At 38.7% G+C, this 21,434-nt stretch overlaps 1 protein-coding gene across 6 annotated transcripts in view; it reads left to right on the top strand.

Moving 5' to 3' along the window:
• Positions 1-21,434, top strand: part of elmo1 (engulfment and cell motility 1 (ced-12 homolog, C. elegans)) — a 74,696-nt gene that overhangs the window by 39,052 nt on the left and 14,210 nt on the right. For 3 of the 6 annotated variants that reach the window (XM_027175618.2, XM_027175621.2, XM_027175619.2), the window contains 8 exons: positions 134-212; positions 2,625-2,666; positions 2,767-2,817; positions 3,170-3,292; positions 3,606-3,731; positions 6,097-6,201; positions 6,344-6,452; positions 15,284-15,420. In XM_027175618.2, coding sequence (XP_027031419.1) covers positions 134-212; positions 2,625-2,666; positions 2,767-2,817; positions 3,170-3,292; positions 3,606-3,731; positions 6,097-6,201; positions 6,344-6,452; positions 15,284-15,420 — 772 coding nt within the window. Of the gene's footprint in view, positions 1-133; positions 213-2,624; positions 2,667-2,766; positions 2,818-3,169; positions 3,293-3,605; positions 3,732-6,096; positions 6,202-6,343; positions 6,453-15,283; positions 15,421-18,667; positions 18,874-21,434 lie in introns of those variants that run through there. The other 3 variants (XM_047807965.1, XM_047807964.1, XM_027175626.2) reach the window with 2 other exon arrangements.

The raw sequence follows: 21,434 nt of genomic DNA, 5'->3' as shown, positions 1-21,434 counted from the left end.
TCCTACAGAGACCCAGAACTTGTTGGTCCTGCATCAGATATTACGCATCATCATTTAACAATAACACAATTGACAAAGACTGAGTGTTCTGTGCTTCTGTGCCCCTGGGCATTGTGTTTCTCTGTGTGTTCAGGACGGATCAGGACATTCAGACTTACACTATCGCAGTGATTAATGCTCTCTTCCTGAAAGCCCCCGAGGACAAGAGACAGGTACAAACAAAAGCATGCTACTCATATTTTTTCATGATGTCCTTTCTCCTGGTAAATCAGTATGATGAACAAAACTTCTGTGGAGAAATTATTTTTATCTGGCTATCAGTTTTATTTTGAACACATAATGAGTTTTTGTGTTGTACATTAGAAACCACTTGTGGTGCCATTACTTTTTGGTATTACACCCATGACCGCAGAACATGTAATTGAATGTAGGGATGTACCGATACCACTTTTTCTCCTCCTACTCGATTCCGATACCAGAGTCAATTTGTTTAGTTATTAAGATGTATTTGTTTCTGGCAAAGAAATACAAAAATGCCCATTACTGTATGAAAAATGAAAACACAAGAAACCTTAAAGTATTAATACAGTAGGAAACAGTACTTTTAGTGGTACAACAATCTAAACCATACTGCAATTCATTTTCTACCGCTTATCCGAACTACCTCGGGTCACGGGGAGCCTGTGCCTCAGGCTCAGGCGTCATCGGGCATCAAGGCAGGATACACCCTGGACGAAGTGCCAACCCATCGCAGGGCACACACACACTCATTCGCTCACACACTACGGACAATTTTCCAGAGATGCCAATCAACCTACCATGCATGTCTTTGGACCGGGGGAGGAAACCGGAGTACCCGGAGGAAACCCCCGAAGCACAGGGAGAACATGCAAACTCCACACACACGAGGCGGGAACCCCCAACCCTGGAGGTGTGAGGCAAACGTGCTAACCACTAAGCCACCGTGCCCCCCATATACTGCAATTATTAAATTTTTTTCTGAAGAAAAGGCAATATTTTAAAGTGAATCTTATATTAGAACTCTTGAAACACAATGCAAAATGTATTAAACAGTAAACCTTGCACTCAAATGAGCGACATGTTTAACGCGCTGAGGTAAATGGAAAGGGTGCCTGCTAAACTTGCCTGTCTGTCGCAGGCGGTTGTGCAACATATTACCCATAAAATTATTATATTTATGTTCATTCATGTAATTTAATATATAATTGTATTTTTCTTATAAGTTCAAGCAACAGTTAGTTAATTGACATTAACAAACAAATAAAAAGTGGGCGTGACCTGTCCCACACACATACAATGGTTCCGACGCCCATGGATTTCAGGAAGCAGGAGCGTGGTCAATGCTGTAGGTAAAACGCTGAATGGAGTTTAATCTATTAGGGCATTTCTCAAGCGGAATGGATTCGACTGGTGGCGCTCTGAAAAGTGCGATACCAATGACCACGGGTATCGGATTTGGATCGGTCACGCACCACCGATACCCGATCCACTCAAAATGTTTGGATTGGATCGGTACATCCCTAATTGAATGTTGTAAAAGTGCCAGGTTTTCTGTCCTTCTGTCTGTATATACTAATCTTTACCTGCTTTTTTGTGAAGCTTACAGTTGTATTGCGGGCCCGAGAAATCTTATAAATAAATAATCGCATTAACATTCTGTTTTCCTATTTAAGTTTAGACAAAAATTTTATCAAGAGTAACTCCTCCTAGGGCTTTCGAGCCACATGCACCAAATTCGGATATGTCCTAGACCCTGGTCTGAAGTTTGTTGCTGTTACTTTTCTATGTTATCCGAGTACCGGTACTTCCGGTACCGGGTCACAAAATCCCTTTTTTCCCCCCATAGACTCCCATTGTAACTCCCATAAACTTGGGAGGTTTATAACTCGGCTAGCTTTCGAACTATCTACACCAAACTCGGCCAGCTCCTTTAGGGTGATACTCTGAACAAAGTTTTAAATTGGTGCACCAACTGGCCTTTCTGTTGTGCCGTAGCCCCGCCCACAATATATGCAAAATCAAAAAACTTTTTACAACATGGACATGTGACATCAAAACACTCAGAACAATGAGGGGAACTTCCTCGTGGATTCTGATCACAACGCGATGTCCTGTGATGTCACATGAACTGAACCTTATTACACTGTGAAATCAGGGAAATACTATCATTTTTGCATTTCCCTAGCACTAATTACTTCACTAGACATTATAATAAACAGCGTTATTGAACCATGACATTTGTAACATATATATACAGTATATATATGACATTTATCGAACCCTTAAATACCCTATATTGAACCCTTAAAGCATTATTTATATATTTAAATTTTTACTCCAGGATGGGCTTATCCTTTAATTATATAGTTCTATGTTTGGCTCAAAAATACTCACCGTGTGATCAACTGCTTTCATCATTGTATCCCTCATCATATGGCTCTACATACAGTACATGTATTGATTGAATCCATTTTACAGAATGCAGGTTGTACTGACATAGCTGGCTCCCTCCTTTCTGCTTTCTGCAATACTAACAGAATTGCCTTCTTTTCTCACTTTGTTACTCTTATTTCCTTTTTTCCGTGCTGCATTTGTAACGGTAGTATGATCCGAGCATTGTCAACATCCTTGATTGTCCCCTAACCGTAAGTGCATTTAGACTGAGATTTAAAATGCGTTTCTCCAATCCTACTGTTTTATTTAGCATCTTAACTGTAATTTCTGTGTCCGTGTGTTTGTTTGCAGGAGATGGCTCACATCCTGGCACAGAAGGAGTTGCGCAAAATTATCCTTTCTGTGAGTGCCTTCTTTGTACCTTTGGCTCTCTTTTTTTTTCTTCTCTCTTACAAACACACACACACACTTTGAAGCAACTTCAGGTCAGCATAAATAATAGAGGGCTCACTAGCAGAACACATATTAACTGATGCTTGAGTGAGAGTCGCTGTTAGAGCTTCTGTTGTAAATAGATCTTTTTAAGGTCTCCCTCATTTCCTGTAACAGGTTTTAATCTTAACACATAATAGCAGAGGCCTGGTTTCAGGTAGGAAGATAATTGAATTACTGTTACACTCTCTCTCTCCACAACTGTCCACATTAAAGCTGGTTAAAAGTTTATCTTTATGCTCTCTCCTTATTTCTCTCCCAGAGTGTAATCAGGAGCCCCAAGCCCATTAATGATGAGATGGCTCACCAGCTTTATATGCTGCAAGTGCTGACCTTTAACCTTTTGGAGGATCGCATGATGACCAAGATGGATCCTCAGGACCAGGTGAATCTCTTCTCTTGATAATGTGAGATAATGAGTAGATCTTATTTGGCAGTTTTTTTTGTAAGTAAAAATAATCTGATAACTCAAGTAAAAATCAGATCACGGCAGTAAATTGAATCCAGATGTTTTTATGTACAGTATATATATCTCAGAAGAAAGCTTTGACATGTTGCGTCTGACATGTTAGTAATTAGTGTGATAGAGAAGCATGCTTACTGTTTACATGACCATATGAAAACATATGATGATTATATTGTTAGCGTGCATGTAAAGACTTGTAATCCTCTCTCTTCATGTCTTGTCTTACACACAGTCTCAGCGAGACATCATCTTTGAGCTGCGTCGGACCGCTTTTGACGTAGAGTGCGATTCCAACAGCGGCAGTATTGAAAAGCGCAAGTCCATGTACACCAGAGACTATAAGAAGCTAGGCTTCATCGTAAGTGTATTTCATCCTACACCGATATCTCTTCACATCCATTTCAGATTTAATGCTCACAATGGATGGGATTTATATGTTAAGCCTTTGAGTTAGTTATAGTATCTATTGAGTCAAAATTTGGGTCAAAACTTTAACTTCTTAACATCTTCTAGCATCTGAGATAAGCAGCATTATTAGGCCTGGTGCTATAACTGCATATTTTCTACTTAGAGGAATTTTTTGGTCTTTTCTGTACGTATCACAATTTCCTCATTATGAGTTTGGCATATTTTCATAAAGATAGAGTGCGAACAAGAGAAGGTGAGTAGATAATGGAGATAGAGAGTTTGTGAGGTCTGAGTAAGTGAGAAAAAAACATATTACTAGGGAAGATATAGCTTTCATTTTCTGTGGTTTGTTAAATACCCCACACTCTGCTGTGTGCTGTCCACTGCAGACAAATCCGACACATACCCAGGAACAGAATACTCAGAAATTGTGGGTATGATGACAGATCAGAACCTCTCGCTTGTTCTCCTCATGTGGCAGGGAGTCATACAGGGGTTGATTGGATCAGCAGTGTTAACGAGCCATATGTTCCCATATGTTGTGGCTCTTGGAAGATCCATTTCATGCAGATGACTGTGAAAGTAGCCAGGAGTTTGCCTGTCAAAATTTGACACAGAATTTGAACAATTTGAATTTTCATACATATATTTTTTTAATACATGTATTTTCTTATTCAGTATTTTAAGTTTAAAAATCCACTTTTTGCATGTTTTATATACCATGCTCTCATTTTTCTAAAGTATGCATTTCACCAGCTTTGAAGTAGGAAGTGTACTCTGAATAAATGAATTTATTATTTTCTTTGCCTGAATCTCAAACATTGTTATGTTAGGTATTATGTTAATGCTGAAACACTTTACACACATTACATTATGTAGTGAGCTTATACATTATACAGTAGGATTTGGCTAAGCTATCGTAGACATAAAATGAAAATTTTCTAAACATTCAGCAGGTAAATAAATGAAAACAGTGGTCACTTTCCATGATTTAGCAAATGCATACACATAGTCTACTGTAGCACTGCTGCTATTGTTTTTGCTCTGCTATTTACACTCACTCTCTCTCTCTCTCTCTCTCTCTCTCTCTCTCTCTCTCAAAACACGACTTCTCTTATGACATTTTGCTACCAACTCTTCCAACTCTTTTAATATTTCTTTTCAGCTGTATTGATGCTCAAGTCTGTGTGAGTGTGAGATCTTTCCTTTATCTTTAATCAGCTGGTGTGTTGACTCATCTCTTTTGTTGAGGTCCTGCAATTTATCTAAGCTTCACCACTTTCATAGAGATAAAGAACAAAGCCTGCAAAAGTTCACATCACAAGAACTGCATTTTTAATTTAATGGAAATGTATTCCAGTAACCGTGATCATGTAACCTGCCTGGTGAGAACAACGGAATCACAAATACTGCCCAGTTAGCACAGTCACTGTTCTGTCTAGAACGTTTTTAGAAAACAACCCTGGCCAGTATTTCAAATTCCAAACACATAACACAGAAATTAAATCCATTATGCAAATTGTTGATCATGTTGCTCCACCTTTAAGAAAAGCCATTTGCTGTGGAAGGGATGGGTTTATTAAAGGTGCATTACTGAAAATCTGTGCCTTTGTTTCCAACATGGAAATTTCCATCTCCAAACATCATTTGTTCCTACAAACAACTTTAGGATTTTGTAACTCACTAATAAGGGAAACACAGGGAGGGTTTTTTGTTCAAAAGTCCCAGAAACACTTTGTGTATTGAGGCTACTGTGATTTCTTAAGAACCTCAAGGTCTCAATTTCTCCTTAAGTCTTGTATTTGATTTCTCCAAGTTGTTTTTAGTTGCATTTTTATTGATTTATCATGATCTTGGTTTTAAAATTCTTTAGGATGTAATGTTATTATAATATATAATATGACGTGATGTTATTTTGTTGAATCTAATTTAGGTAGAAACAGCCGAACCATTCCCTTTCCAGCCGAGCCATTTCACATTCTCTATTAATATCAGATTGGATTTGACACACAATGAGAGGAAAAATTAATGTCTTATCTTCCGGGGGCTTAGGGAGCCTTTTTGCGTATCAGTAATATGTGCAATTCATAGAATTATAGTCCTTTGTAATGGGCTGAAGGGAATTTGAACAATGAAAGTAATATGTAAGTCGACAAAATTGCAGTAAAGTCATGCACATAGTATTATTATGTCTGAGAGCAGTGTATAAGTGTTAAACGTGACTTAAATAGTTTAGTGATGGGGAAAATAAGAGTGTGTTCCTAATTTTGTGTGTGTGTGTGTGTGTGTGTGTGTGTGTGTGTTTGTGTCTTTAGAATCATGTGAACCCAGCAGTGGATTTCACACAGATTCCTCCGGGGATGTTGGCTCTGGATAATATGCTGTATTTTGCTAAACAACACCAGGATTCCTACATAAGGGTAAAAACATGAGTCTCTTGTTTTTTCTTGTTTTTTTTTTTTTTAATACTTTCATTCATTCATTCATTCATTCATTCATTCATTCATTCATTCATTCATTTATTTATTTATTTATTTATTTATTTATAATTTATTTTTGTAGATTGTCCTGGAGAACAGCAGCCGTGAAGACAAACATGAATGTCCTTTTGGCCGCAGCAGTATCGAGCTTACCAAAATGCTGTGTGAGATCCTCAAAGTAGGAGAACTGCGTAAGTGTGTGATCTTTCTCTTTCACATCACGTCTGATACTTTCTCATGTCTGGGTTTGGACTGTAGAAATGTGTATTTTAAACAAAATCCAAAACAAAGGATAATTTGCTTTTATTAATGTTTCCATTAATCATTGTCTAAGCAGTGTTTGGACTTTTTTTTACACACACATTTTGTTTTTTAGGGTTTAGGCTGGTTATTGGCCAGATTATATGATCTAGTCTAATGTGATTTAGTTCAGACTATATGCTTTAGTTTAGATTATATGACGAGTTGTCAATCAGGTCACACGTTTAATGAGGAGAGGAGAAATAAATACAAACACGGATAAAATGAAAAGGTTGGAGAAGTGAAGTGTGTTTATTATAAAGAGCTACATGTTTATTTAGGAAGCCAAAGGAGAATTGTATATTTTCTGAGCCCTTTCTGCATTTTTAATAGTACATTTACGGCCCTTATCCAGAGTGACTTACAACTGAGCAATTGAGACTTAAGGGCCTTATGCTGTAGTTTGGTGTTGCATTTAAATAAAAAATAAAAAAAAAGCATTATTTTTCTTGAGGTCTTCCGCATTGATTTTGACTCGCAGTGACAATCTCCGAACACTCACTGGACTGTGTGATTTCCTTTTCCTTGTAGATAAATACAAAAAACAAAGCACAAGCAGAATAAATTCTTTGATAATTTTTATTTATGGCACAGTGAGAGATAGAATAACACTTCTTAAGGCTTCTGTCCCTGACAAAAGCATTTTATCATGTGAACCTTTATTTAGTAAGGCAGGTAAGCGGGGAGGAGGTAGTAACATCTCCGGGTTCTTGGAAAGAACCATGGTTGTTATTTTTAAAGCAGCACTTGTGTGTTTGTAAAAAAAATCTCAGCACTAAACTCCAGACGGTGATCTCGCTACCAGGTGAGGGCTTGGACGTGGTTCTGCGTAACACTACAGTATTTCACCAAAAATAAATCATTTTAATCAAACAGCAGAGGACGCTGAGCTGAATTCTCCATTAATGTGTAATATGTTTCTTTTTAAAGCTTAGTTATACTGTTCAGATAAGTCTCATCTTACTTATGCGCAAATTATTTATGAATGTTTAAAGATAAAGTTAAAGATGGATTATTTAAAGAATATTTAAACATTTTTAGAAGAGGAACAGCATGTGCTCCTACTGTGATCCTGGTGAGTTTAGCTGATGTTTGATAATTAGGTAATATTCAAAATTATTTTATTGACTTGACCAAAACATGATGGGGCTGCTAGTGAAGACAATTTCATCCACACCAAACCAAATGACCATAAATCACAAGTGCATACTTGTAGCCAAAAATTGAGTCATTGGTGTCCCAAACTATATTGAGACCAGTGCCCCAATATCATGTACTTGTGTACATGATATTCTAATTCACAAACTGGGGAGCTAGTGAGCTATTTGAGACACATCCAAAGTTTATATTACAGCCACAGATTCTTCTGTCTCTAATATAATCTTCATTAACTTCGGTTTGAAAATCATTATTATAAAATCATTATAAAATCATAACACATCCAGCTTTTTGGTCTCTTTTTAAGATTATATGCTTTCTATGTTCAATATAACTGACCTGGGGATAAAATAGTATTGGAAAGTTCTATTTGTTTTCTAGTTCAAAAGACAAGAACTCTTCTATACAGTTATGGCATTTTGCTTGTGTGTATGTTTTGATCATGTAATGGCATGTGGGATTCTGCTGGGCAGAGACTCCTGTGAGCATATGCATCATTTATGAGCTGTCCTGGTGTCCCCACCTCACCTCATCTCATCTCTGAGAGCCTTTTCACCCTGAAAGATTTATAGTCCTCCGGGTTTCTTGAGCGAACGCCTTAATGGAATCCAGAGTGGTCTGCACCACACTATGACTTTTTACTCCTTGGTTTAAAAAGCAGATGTAATATTAATCAAGAATTTTGAAAATGAATAATAATGGAATACGTCTGCTTATTGATTCATGGTGTTGCCAGCACTTTTTATTTATTTATTTTTTACATCGGAAAGGGTACTAAAAAGTTTTCTTCTGTTGTTGGGGATGTGGCTTATGAGTGAGAAATGAGGTCAGACTTTGGAGGCACGTTTGAGCCTTTCCTCTCCCTGCTGGTAGCGAGCATGTTCAGACAGTATTAGGAAGACTAATGTCAACAACTGTTATCGTCACCTAACTTCTTTAGGATGAGGGTCCTGAGAATATTTCCCACTGAGACATCGCACACTTTTCAGATTGCCATCATGCCTGGACAAGACTGTGAAAATGCCTCTGGGGCCAAGCTTCCAGGCAGGAAGTCGAGCAAGAGCACAGCTCCATCATCTTTAATTGTTGTCCACATGTCAAGCAAGACGATGTAGTGAGGATGTTTCTTGACACTTTCCTCCCTAAGGCCTTGTTAAGTACAGAGGTATATTTGGTTCAGAGTCTATATTCCTGCATCCTCAGGATGTTTCCACTGAACCACACTTTTCATTAATATATTGTCAAACTGTACTGTTTACACTTAGCCATGACTTCTCCACTTTTGTTGTGCTCAATAATAAGAGCATCCACACCTTCAGCTGCTGGAGTAGAGTGGAGACGGTTCAGGCTGATTTATCTCTCTGCTGCAATGCATTTAAACATAGCTGCATCACAACATCAGGAACAGACTCCGGGCCAGATCTCCAAGGTGCTCAAAATTTTAAATATGATTTAAAATTTTAAGAAAGTTGCCAACTATATTAGCAACTTACACATAGACTTGTGCATAAACTCTGTGCATAAGCTAATTAAAATGCATAAAATATTGAACTGATGAAACTGTCTGTACGGAGACATTTATTCAACATTTAAACATGGAAGGATGAATCATCCTCAGGATAGCCTGATTGATTTACTTGTTTCATGAACTTTCCACAATATTAGTCATAAGAAAACATTTTCCTTTTCCTTTTACAAAACGAGTTCGTATCTCATACGTAAGCACTTCTGCATCAGAACTGTGTTAAGGTCTGTGCACGACTCTGGCAAATGTTCTCAGAGTCACACACAGAAGTGCAAATAAACCGTTGTGTGTACTCAGGAGATTTAAGTCAGGTTGGTCAAAAAGAAGACACTGAATCCGGTAGTCCGGCTTACAGGAAGGTGAAGTGATGTAGCATAATAACATAAAGAGGTAAATTAACTAAATAGAAATTAGGACCACTAAGTCGTGAATCAGCTTTTATGCATTCATGTGCATAATTGAATTTAACTACTTAGCTGTTTAATTTTACAAATGCACATGCTGAAATAATTTGTCATTTACATGATTTAAACATAAATGCACAGTGTTTCCTACAGGTGTGAAGAACATCTAGCGGGTGTACCAGCTGTGAAGGAGTTTTGTTTTTTTTCTTACCTTTAGCTTTGTATTGTAAACCTACTAGATTGCATGCAAATAATTATTAGAGCAGAAGAAGCTTTGCCACATCTGTCAGGTTTTTCTTTTCTTACTGGTTTCTTCTACTATGAGACAACACACCAGCAATACATATACTTGGGTGGTTTACAAGTAATTTGATGCTCTTGGGTCAAGTAGATAGGATAGGTGTGATGGGAAAGAGCTGCATGAACAGATTGGCCTCTCCAAGCTCTCCCCAGCTGGATAAAAAATTGCCCCTGAAAAGAAAATGACCCTCACATTTGGCCGTGCATTTATCAACCTGTCTTGTAGCGCTATATTATAAGATGCCCCTTGCATGTTGTGTTAAGGCCATTGTTCATGCTGCAATCCAAGGCTAATGGATAAAAATAAAGAACATAACCCTCTTGGCCTCCAATTTACTAAAGGTTTCTGTATGTAAAAAGGCATGCAATGGATATTTTCATATATCAACAGGCAATTTGGTGAAAATAGGTTACAATAGTAGCTAGAATGTTGATTTCCTAAACCTGCATGGTTGAAATGAATAGAGATTGTGTGTGTAAATGGATAAAAGCAACAAAAACCGTTTACTTTCTATTTGAATAGTAATCATATTTAGACAATTAGTTATGTAGTTGTGGTTTAAATCATCTGAAAGTTACTTGGAGATCTTTCATTGTGGCTATCATTGAAATGGGGAAAACATGCATACCCACGTATTGTTCCCTACAATGTGACATATTCCTAGTCAGGGCCTAGGAATTGTAGGCTCCAAGTGCGACACTTGAACAGTATTTGATGGACACTGGATTAACTGTTGACTAGTTTAAGGATGTAGCTCAGACGACTGACAGGCACAGGTGATTTTTCTTTTCTGGCATGTCAGTGGATGACTGACAGACCTGTAGAGTTTTTCATTAAGTTCAGGACAGCATCTATCACTACACATTTATCATTCCATCTCATCCCTTGTCTTCAAGGTGACTTGCAGACTTAGTCTAGAGTATTCCCTCCTTGCTTTTGTGAAGCGAAATAGTTTGCTGTATTACTATAAATGTAGTTATTATGCATCATGTCTGTGTGAAAACACAGATGGGGATTATCTGATGATAGAGTTCATAAGACATTTACTTAGCTCCTCGTTTTTAAAAATGTGAAGGGGCCGTGACGAGCATGTGGAAGCTTGTACTCGGATGGTCAGACAGTTCTGACGGTTAAGACCAATTATTCAAGGCTGTATGCTACTCTATAGTAGGCTTTTTCAATCATACCCTGACAGTTTTATATGAGGTTTTGTTCAGATGCTTAAAAAGTGCATGGTTGGTTTTTTTGTCGTTGTTTTTTTTGAAGTTATATTTTGAATTCACCAAAAAAACATGCTTCATTTTTCTAAATAACAATCAAATCAACATTTAACAGTTTCATATATATATATATATATATGTGCGTGTGTGTGTATGTATGTATGTATGTATGTATGTGTGTGTATATGTGTATATATATATATATATATATGTATGTATGTATGTATATATATATATATATATATATATATATATATATATATATTGTGTGTGTGTGTGTGTGTATATATATACTGTATGCCTACTGAGCATGCATTTGCCGGATATGTTCTTCTTATGACGTTGACAGTAACGTTAGCAGTTATCCTAAGTAATCTGTTGCCTAGGCACTTGTTCAAGAAATAAAAAGGCATATTGGACATACGTTCTACCAGAAACAAATTGATGACTGTATTTTGCACAAAATGAGTGTTAATGAGTTGCTAATTTGGTAACATGACCGCTATTTTAATAATAGTTACGTATGTAGTAGGGTTTTGCCGTTACACATTGGGTTTAAATGTTAAGCTCTGGTGCCCTACAAAAACATGATCCATTTGAAAGCTCTGAACATTTTTCAATAAAATTTTTGTAGACAATTATAAGAGGCTTATTATTTTGACATCCTATATAAACATATGTAGGTGTTAATGAGCTCAGATGCTTCAGATTAGACTGAATATTTAAGTGTGGACTGGACCTGAACTGAATTCTGCTCAACCTCCACAAACAATACCAGCCTGATTTTTTTATTTTTTTATTTTTATTTTTATTTTTTTTTTTCTTCAGAACATGCTGATGTTTAAGGTTGTTTATAATGGAAAATGTTCTCCCCATATTGTGACCTTATATGGTTCTGTCAGTGTTCAGCATCGTATGGTTCTGTCAGTGTTCAGCATCGTATGGTTCTGTCAGTGTTCAGCATCGTATGGTTCTGTCAGTGTTCAGCATTGTATGGTTCGGTCAGTGTTCAGCATTGTATGGTTCGGTCAGTGTTCAGCATTGTATGGTTCGGTCAGTGTTCAGCATTGTATGGTTCGGTCAGTGTTCAGCATTGTATGGTTCAGTCAGTGTTCAGCATTGTATGGTTCAGTCAGTGTTCAGCATTGTATGGTTCTGTCAGTGTTCAGATTGAACAGCAGATAAAACTTTATAAAACTAAAGTCACAATATGTTATAGTGATGTGAGGAGAGATCTTCCAATTCTTCAGTTCTGCTGTTGAGTCATTTATCCATTATAAGCTTCCTCTCTTCCCTTCAGAAATTCTTTTGAAATTTCACACCATTACTGCTATAGCATGACGTAACCAACAGGTCATACATTGCTCAAAAAACCCCTCTGGATTACCTCTTTTTTTTGCTTTTAGAAATCGGACAGTTGAAATGTTATCTTGAATGGTATCAAAAATATGTTTCTGACACTCAGCATTTAGCAAAGCTTGCAAGGAGACATCCGAAGAATCACAAATGTGTCAAGTGTTTTTTTTTTTCTGTAGCTTTTCAGTCTGTCATGGATGGAGTGTCCCTGATACGGTATTCAGTGGGTTTATGATGGTTTATGTTGGGTCAGAAGGGTTACTGAGCTGCCAGATTAATGTCACACTTTGCTTGATGAAATGTGAAGAAGATAGTAATAGTTTTGGTCTCTTTGAGCTGAGGGGTTTCACTTATTTACATTGGGGTTTTGCCTTCCACTTCATAGAGTCTAAGTGTATTGTATTTCCTGACAGCCACTACTAACATCACCAGCTTGATTTGTCACCAGTATGTGCTGATGTTCGAGGCCATGTCTGATTTATAGGCATCCTTATTTATTTGTTTCCATTGGGAAATGATGTTATGATGAAATATTGGGGGTTTTAAATTGTAGAACTTCTCTTCAGGGAGACGTTGCCCCAGATAAAGGCATTATAACAACACTAGATCATTCAGCATCGATAATAGCATCTGGAACAAATCCAGATGATTTTTGCATTTTTCAGTTTCCCAGTTTATATATTTAAATCTGATTCATTTTGTTGATTCCATGCTGTGCTTTCTGTTTTCTGTTTACCACAGTAGTAAAAAGTCTTGTCTGGCCAGTGTTGTCTCATGAACAATGTTTCTGTTTTTTGCCAGAATTCTGTGTAAATTCAAATACAGAATTCAAAGACAGTTGTACAATAGAATTTCAGAAGATCAGCAGCTTTAGAAATGCACAGCCATGACATCTTGGATCACTTGGATCACATTGTTCCCCATTTGTATGTTTGATATGAACAGTAACTGAAGCCCATATCTGCATGACTGTATGCAATGTGTTGCTGCCACCTGATAGGATATTTGCATGAATGTTTGGGTGTATAGGTGTTCCTATTAAATTGGCAGGTGAGTGTATTGACCGTTATAAAGCAGGTTACTATTAGAAAAAAAGGAGTAACGCACTTTTGGTAGTGCTGTTATTACACAATCAATTATTCTTTTTTGTGTGGAGCCCAGCATTCTCCTTGCCGTATCTCAAGATACTCTTGAATTTGTCTTTTGGAAGTAGAAACTCCTAGATGGAATCAGCTGCTCTGATTATACTTTTTTTTAAAAAGCTAGAAGGCTTGTTTATAAGGCTGCTTTCTAGCACACTGATGGCACTACTGCATGCTGTTGGCTGGAGCAGCCACATCTCTTCGAATAAGAGATTCTAGTCACCCTAAAGGCATCATTCATTATGCCGTGAAGTTTCAATTTCTGCAGGGCCAATGCAATTACCTGTCTTCTCTGAGATGCCAATGCCTGCTGAGGAGCCTCCAGGGCCACTCTTCAAATGGGACATCGGATTCAAGTTGGTATCATGCCGTGGCATACCAGCAGTGGTCTAGGTTCTGTATTAAACACTAGTGCATTCTCTGCAGGGGCTCTGACCCATCACAGACTCCATTTATCTTTCACCTTCAATAATACTGCTTATGACCACACACACACAATAACTGTGTCTCTGGCTTTTATCACTTTGGCACAAAAGTCTCCCCTCTCCCTCTTCATTTTTAATTTCAAAAGAAGATTTATTCTGTGGTCCAGCTATTCAAGCTCTTCTCTGTAGGAAAAGATGGAAGAAAGAATACTTGTGTTTGTTTTAACTAATTTATATAAGATAAGTAAACATCTCATGCTAATAGGTTGCTGTAGGTCCCTATTATGCTGAGTCAGACTACAAAATGTGAGATCCTTACCCATACAAGGCAAAGCTGGGTTTTGAATAAAGAGTGATCACTGCTGGAATGGAATTGCCTGGAATACTCTTTGCCAATCAGAGTGGCATTATAGCTAGGCATGTGCATTGTCAACGAGTGTGTAGGTGTCGTGAAAGCTGAGCACTAAATCCTCTGGTTTGATCTAGTTTCAGGATGTTTCAGTAAGCTTGCTGCATCTGCTTCCTCTCCAGTCTCAGCTGTGGTGTGGGAAATCATGCATTTCTAAATTCAGCTTAACTGGTCACCTTGTACAGTTTTTCCTCTGTTCTGGTCCTGGTGTGCTACTGCCATGTACATTGTGGTCCTCTTAAATCACCTGACAGCTTTCTGAAATTTGATTCCAGTTAGAGGAGCGAAGACACTAAAACATATGTAGGTGGTACTAGAGGAAAATCGGTTGGGATGCCACAGGACCCAACAGAGATGTTGAAGGGGAATGCAGGCAGATGTTGACAGTTCAGATTGTGTGGGACTGGTCAGACCATATGCAGAAGGGAATGGGATTGATTTGGATTAGTCAGACAGTCTGCAGGCATACATGGGATTGGTTGGGATTGCTCAGACTGTATGCAGAAGTGAAAGGGATTGGTCATTGTCTGCAGGAGTGGATGGAATTGGTTGGGATTGGTCAGACCATGAAGGAATTAATGGGATTGGTCACTGTCGACTAGAGTGAATGGGATTGGTCCATCTGTCTGTGGGACTGCTCAAGAGTGTTCACAGGCATAGGTGAGATTAGGCAAGATTGTTTGAATAATTATGACCATTGCTTATTGGCCTATTAAAGTTTTGTTGTTTTTTTTTCCGTCCCATTTTACTTTACAATTAACACTCATTTACTTTCTCCACAGCCAGTGAGAATTGCCATGACTTTCACCCCATGTTCTTCACTCATGACCGCTCTTTTGAGGAGTTCTTCTGCATCTGCATCCAGCTGCTTAACAAAACCTGGAAGGAGATGAGAGCCACATCAGAAGACTTTAACAAGGTAAGGACAGCATTGTGAATAAAGATCTCTCTGGCTGCATAGACAAAGGGCATAATTTCTATTCTCACATTCTGGCTCTCTATCACTAATCCAATTATTTTTGAGTGATTGAATATTCATGTGGCATTAGTAAGTTGTAACTTGTAATTAGCTGGGGATTTCATTTAGGTCGGTGTGGAGCAGAGCCCAGCCTCTCCCTGGAAGTGTGCATGTATGCTACAATGTTATTTGTGTAATTATAGTAATCACTGTGCAAACTTGTCCCTGCAATTGCAAAGCAGTAATATCCATAGTGTTCCAAGCTTTAATATCAGAGCTTAGTGCATATGAATAGGCTTGAAAAGTACTTCTCTGGATCACATCTCTCTGTGATCTATCTTCTTTTGGGTTAAACTGTAGCTTAGGAACTTTCAGCCTTGGTGTTATTTCCCCACTGTGGGGTTTTGTTAAAAAATAAATTTGATTCTGATAGACATGACTCATGACAAGGTTCCTGAATAATACGACAGTGCTGACATGACAGTGTTTCTAAAGGGGTAGAGGAATAACTTAGTCTTGGATCACAGCAGCTCATGTAGGCAAAATCATTAGCCTGAAGTACGCGGTATAGAATTTTTACACTCCGTCACAAAGGGGGTTGTTGGACCTGCACTCATTAAGAAACACGGCTTGAAGGTGACACTCTAATTGTGAATCAATGCTAATTCAGCAGCCGGTCCCTCTGTTCAACTAGCAGCAAGAAAAAAAAATGCTGGCTTTCTATATTTTGGCGTTCATTAAAATCTGCAGCTCCATTGCAGTGATCTGGCAAAAATGAGGGAGGATTTTAACTGTTTTTTTCTAAAGAGAAACATAGCATAAGTTGTATAAGCATATGTTAAAAACAAAATGCATATTTGTAAGATTACTTATCACCTCACATCAGAACTTAAACACTGATATTTTTCCTGCAGGTATTTGATTACATGCTGAATTGATGACGTTTACATCACTTTTGCTGTGGCACATAGGTCTCTTGCATTCAGTATGTGATGAAATCACACCCTAGCAAGGTTTTTTATATCTGTAGACAGAGTGACTGTTTTTAACATCACATTTGTTAAACTGACCCCTTAACCGTGAAAACCACAGGACGTCAAGACAAGGCAAGATCAAAAAGTCATTAAAAATACTTCTGCATAGTTTCAGGAAAATATATTTATGGCTTATTTAAATATGAGGTGCCAAAGTATATTCAAGACAGAAAAGGAAATTATATTTTAGCCACATTTCAGCCACAGTGACATCCAATGGGTTTTTCCCTTTAATCAAAATGAAACTCCAACATATCATTATGAACTTGAGCAGAGATATACAAAATACACCGGACTGTTTGAGGTTGGCATTGCTGCATGAAAAGGGTGCACAGTCATAACCACACAGCTTCATCACTCATGTGTTGAATACAAAGATGAGCCATATCTCAGTGTGTCAAGAAATGTTTTATTAATGACTCCCCTTTCACGATTGCTCTGTAATTAAACTTGCTTTCGGTGTCATTTCTTCTGAGGATGATGTGGGAGAATGATGCCAGGTCAAACGTGATGCTGTCCCACTGCACAATTTATTTATGAGTGCAGATGTGGGGTTGTGGTTAGACTAGAGTTTGGGCTGTATTTCTCCCCCTATGTCTCCTGTTTTATTCTAGAGTGCAGCTGATGATAATTGCATTGAGGTCACCTGGGATGTTTTCTCACTAAAATTGCTTTTGTTAACTGATGAGAAGGAAAAATGACGCAAAAAGAAAGGGATGCATCAATCCCACCTTTTATTTTTTGCATTGGCAAATACACTATATGGCCAAAGGTATATGGACACTTGAGCGTAATGCCTATATGGACTGCTGGACATATCTTCAAAGCCATGTTTCAAAATCTAGTGGAAAGCCCTCACAGCAGAGTAGAGGATGATATTATTATTATTATTATATTATTATTATTATTATTATTATTATTATTATTATTATTATTATTATTATTATTATTGCAAAGGCAGACTAACACTATATTAATGACCATTTCAGAAAGGGATGTTTAAAAGACACATTTGGTTGTGTTGGTCAGGTGTCCATTTGGCCATATAGTGTACTTGATACTTATCCAGTACTTTGTCATGACCCAGCTGACTCATTGCAAGCTTTTTTATCCAGAAGCTTTAAGGTGTGATGGTGGTATGCTGTGGGGCAGTCCTGGGTTTATTGTGTAGTGTTCACTTAATTGATGGGTCAGGTCATCACATAAACATCACATATGCTCATTGTGTAAAAAAGATGCTAATAGTTTAATCTTTACTAATTAATCATTTATAATTATCACAGAGTGAACAAACCATTCATTGCAATTGTTTGACAATAAAGCCTCATAATTTAACCCTGAAATAAAATGAACTAAAATGCGTTTACATTATTAAATGTAATACTGTCCATTTCAGATTGTTATTGCATGACCTCCATTTTGTGTCGAGAACTGACTGGCTGGTCAGACGTACCTTAAAATGATGATCATGAGATGTGTTTATGGATGGCTGCACACGCCCAATCTGATGAACCCTTACATGCATGCACATCTTGTATTTATATGCACACCATACACCTTCTGTTACCCCTCCCCCAGACTATCTCTCTCGCTCCATGGGTTTGCCTGTCACATTGAGTAAAGTGTGTGTGTGTGTGTGTGTGTGTGTGTGTGTGTGTGTGTGTGTGTGTGTGTGTGTGTGTGTGTGTGTGTGTGTGTGTGTGTGTGTGTGTGTGTTGCTGAAGAAAGAGAAGCCAGACTGATGCTCCTGGGGCAAAAATCTGACGGGCAACATTCTGCCTGTTTCCATAGCAACCGTATTCTAATTACTCTTACTCCAGCTCCTCTAGGATGAGATGGAATGCCTATTGTGTGTGAAAAGGAGCTGGGGCAGTAGACACAGGAGACAGAGTGTTTGCTCACGTACAGTTCCCTTTTTCCTCCTCCCTCCTTTCAGTGACGTAAGCATCTACGGCACCTGAGTGGAATCTGCCGCCTGGGTGCATCAGAGCATAGTAGTGATGTAGCAGCACTGTTTAAGCTAGCAGCTTTGCTTTTATTCCCCCTCCCACTGGGAAAGCCATGTGACTCCTCGCCTGGACAGCCATTGGTCCAATCCATGCCACGTCTGTCCAATTGGGTTGAAAGGCTGGGACAGACATAAACGAAGCTGCTGGGTGATGCTCTCGCTCTTTAGAGAGCTGATGCTTTGGAGAGGAACGAACAGGTTTCTGCATGCGCATGTCTCCAGCTAACTCAGAGGTTCCATCAGCAGCACGCCCACCCAGTGCCATCCAACAGGCACATCAGAGATCATCCAAAGTGCTTGCTTCTCTGTTCGACTGCTTGCGAGCTGTGCCAGCGTGGAACCGGCTCCCAAATATGGAGGTGACGCCGACATGTGAGTATAACGCTCACTCAAGCCGATTACAGATACAGCACTCACGGTTGACTCACGGCTATTAGACGTGACTGCTGGAGAACAAGACTGAAAGAGAATAATGGGAATAAGAGGGCTCAGGGTCGGAAGCATGTACGTATCATCTCCTGGACATGGACAGATGGGACAGGCTGAGGCTGTGGCTCTTGTACAGGTCGGCTGCAGGCTTTGTAAAAGGTTGCCAGAGTAATCGGGTTAGAGGCAGATTTCAGCTTGTGATTAAATATCCCTCAATCTAGAGCGTCTCTCTGATCCGTACCCTCTCACCCTTACCATGCTGACATTATGAATGAACTCATTACTTGTGCCTGTGTGCCTCCTATTCGCAAACATTCCACTCACAGGGAATTCATCTATCTGCTTTTTATTTTAAGAGTAAGAGTTGTTGTAACCTGCATCTATTATACATTAGTATTTTCAGGTTTTAAGATGATAACACTATTGTTATTGTTGATATTTTTCTTTGGTGTAGTTTCAGCTTAGAAATAGCTCTTGATATAGATTTTAATCCTCTTTTGTATTTACTCGATGTTTTGGCTGAGCTGCACATTCAGTCTGTTTCAGTGTTCAGACAATTGGCTTCTGTGTATAATCTGAAAAGAAAAACCGAACAGCATTTCTAAAGACTGGTTGTCAGCACATGGATTTGGTACATGATTTCTTGCAGCGGATTTTGTCTGTCACCTTCTGAATGTGATTGATTGTGATGCAGAGTTTATCAAAGACAGAAATTAGTGCAATCATGAAATTCTATGTCTGTAGTCATACTGCAGGCCTGAGAAAGCAGGTTTTGCACAATTTCTGCATTTCTAAATGGCTTTCATTTTACATTTTTCTTTTTCCCTCCTTTTTCTCCTCCCTTCCTTTCCCTCCTTCCTTTCCTCCCTTCCTTCCTACAGTACCTTCCTTTCCTTACTGTATTTTGTTCCCTTCCTTTCTTTTATTTCTTCCCTTCCTTTCCTTAATTTTTTCCATTTCTTCCCTCCATTCCTTCTTTTTATTCCCTTTCTTTCCTTTCTAAATCTCTTGTTTTTTTTAATTTTGTCTCTGTCCTTGCTTCCTCCCTTCATACCTTCCTTTCTTCCTTCCTTTCTTTTTATTTACTACCCTCCTCGCTAGGCTATTTATACACTTGTGTTTTCTTCACTGTGATGAGGTTTGTGAAGTTGCATTTCCATCCGTGTGTGTGTGTGTGTGTGTGTGTGTGTGTGTGTGTGTGTGTGTGTGTGTGTGTGTGTGTGTGTGTGTGTGTGTGTGTGTGTGTGTGTGTGTGTGTGTGTGTGACACGATCAGTGCTGTAGCTCCAGCATCATAACAGACCTCAAGCCAATGAAACAGCCTTGGCCATAGATATAAAGCTTCTATATTTATTCAAAAGGCATGTGTGGCCTCGGCTTTTTTTCTTTGGCTATATGAGCATAAGTGATGTTGAATTACTCATCTCTGGGACAGAAATGCATTTTAAAGTTCAGTGCTGAGGCTTTCAGGTGCCATTGCATAAATCCATATTTGTGTGTGACAATGCTGGATCAATTTGCATTACTAAACCCTCAGCAGCTTTTCCTAAAAAGCCTAGATAAATTCATAAGCAGGGTTGTCAGAACAAAACAACCACGGCAATGCAAAAAAGAAAAACAATCATGCTTTTTTTTTACTTCCTTCATCTGTAATGTGTGCATGCTTTTGTATGCGACAAATGCAATATTTCATACCCATGTATCAAATATAAAGGTGCTCGGTCACCTGGGGAATTGGGGGTTTTGGTACTACTGAACGGCCTTCCTAATATTGCAGTGTATTGTGAAATAATGACCATCCTATTATATTAAACTTTTGACTACTTAACAAAAATTAAAAAAAATAATTCCAGATTTGAACATTCCTTTGCAGTTAAAGGTGTGTGTGTGAGAGAGAGAGAGAGAGCGAGAGAGAGACACAGCCAGAGAGAGAGAGAGAGAGAGAGAGACACACACACACACAGCCAGAGAGAGAGACACACACACAGCCAGAGAGAGAGAGACACACACACAGCCAGAGAGAGAGAGACACACACACAGCCAGAGAGAGAGAGACACACACAGCCAGAGAGAGAGAGACACACACACAGCCAGAGAGAGAGACACACACACAGCCAGAGAGAGAGATACACACACACACAGCCAGAGAGAGAGATACACACACACACAGCCAGAGAGAGAGAGAGAGACACACACACAGCCAGAGAGAGAGAGAGACACACACACAGCCAGAGAGAGAGATACACACACACACAGCCAGAGAGAGAGAGATACACACACACAGCCGGAGAGAGAGAGATACACACACACAGCCAGAGAGAGAGAGATATACACAGCCAGAGAGAGACACACAGCCAGAGAGTGAGAGAGAGAGTTCCAAAGAGAGTATCTTGACCAGACACAGTAGCTGTATCACATCGTCCCTATTAATAATCTGGCTCAATGGGAAGTCTGTAGGATTTCACATTCTTCCCCAATGCACGTTGGTGGTAGTAGTAATTTTTA

This window comes from Tachysurus fulvidraco, chromosome 24, assembly GCF_022655615.1.
Source record: "Tachysurus fulvidraco isolate hzauxx_2018 chromosome 24, HZAU_PFXX_2.0, whole genome shotgun sequence".
Taxonomy (NCBI): Eukaryota; Metazoa; Chordata; class Actinopteri; order Siluriformes; family Bagridae; genus Tachysurus; species Tachysurus fulvidraco.
The sequence above is the reverse complement of the archived record's forward strand: the minus strand, read 5'-3'. Positions and strand labels throughout refer to the sequence as shown.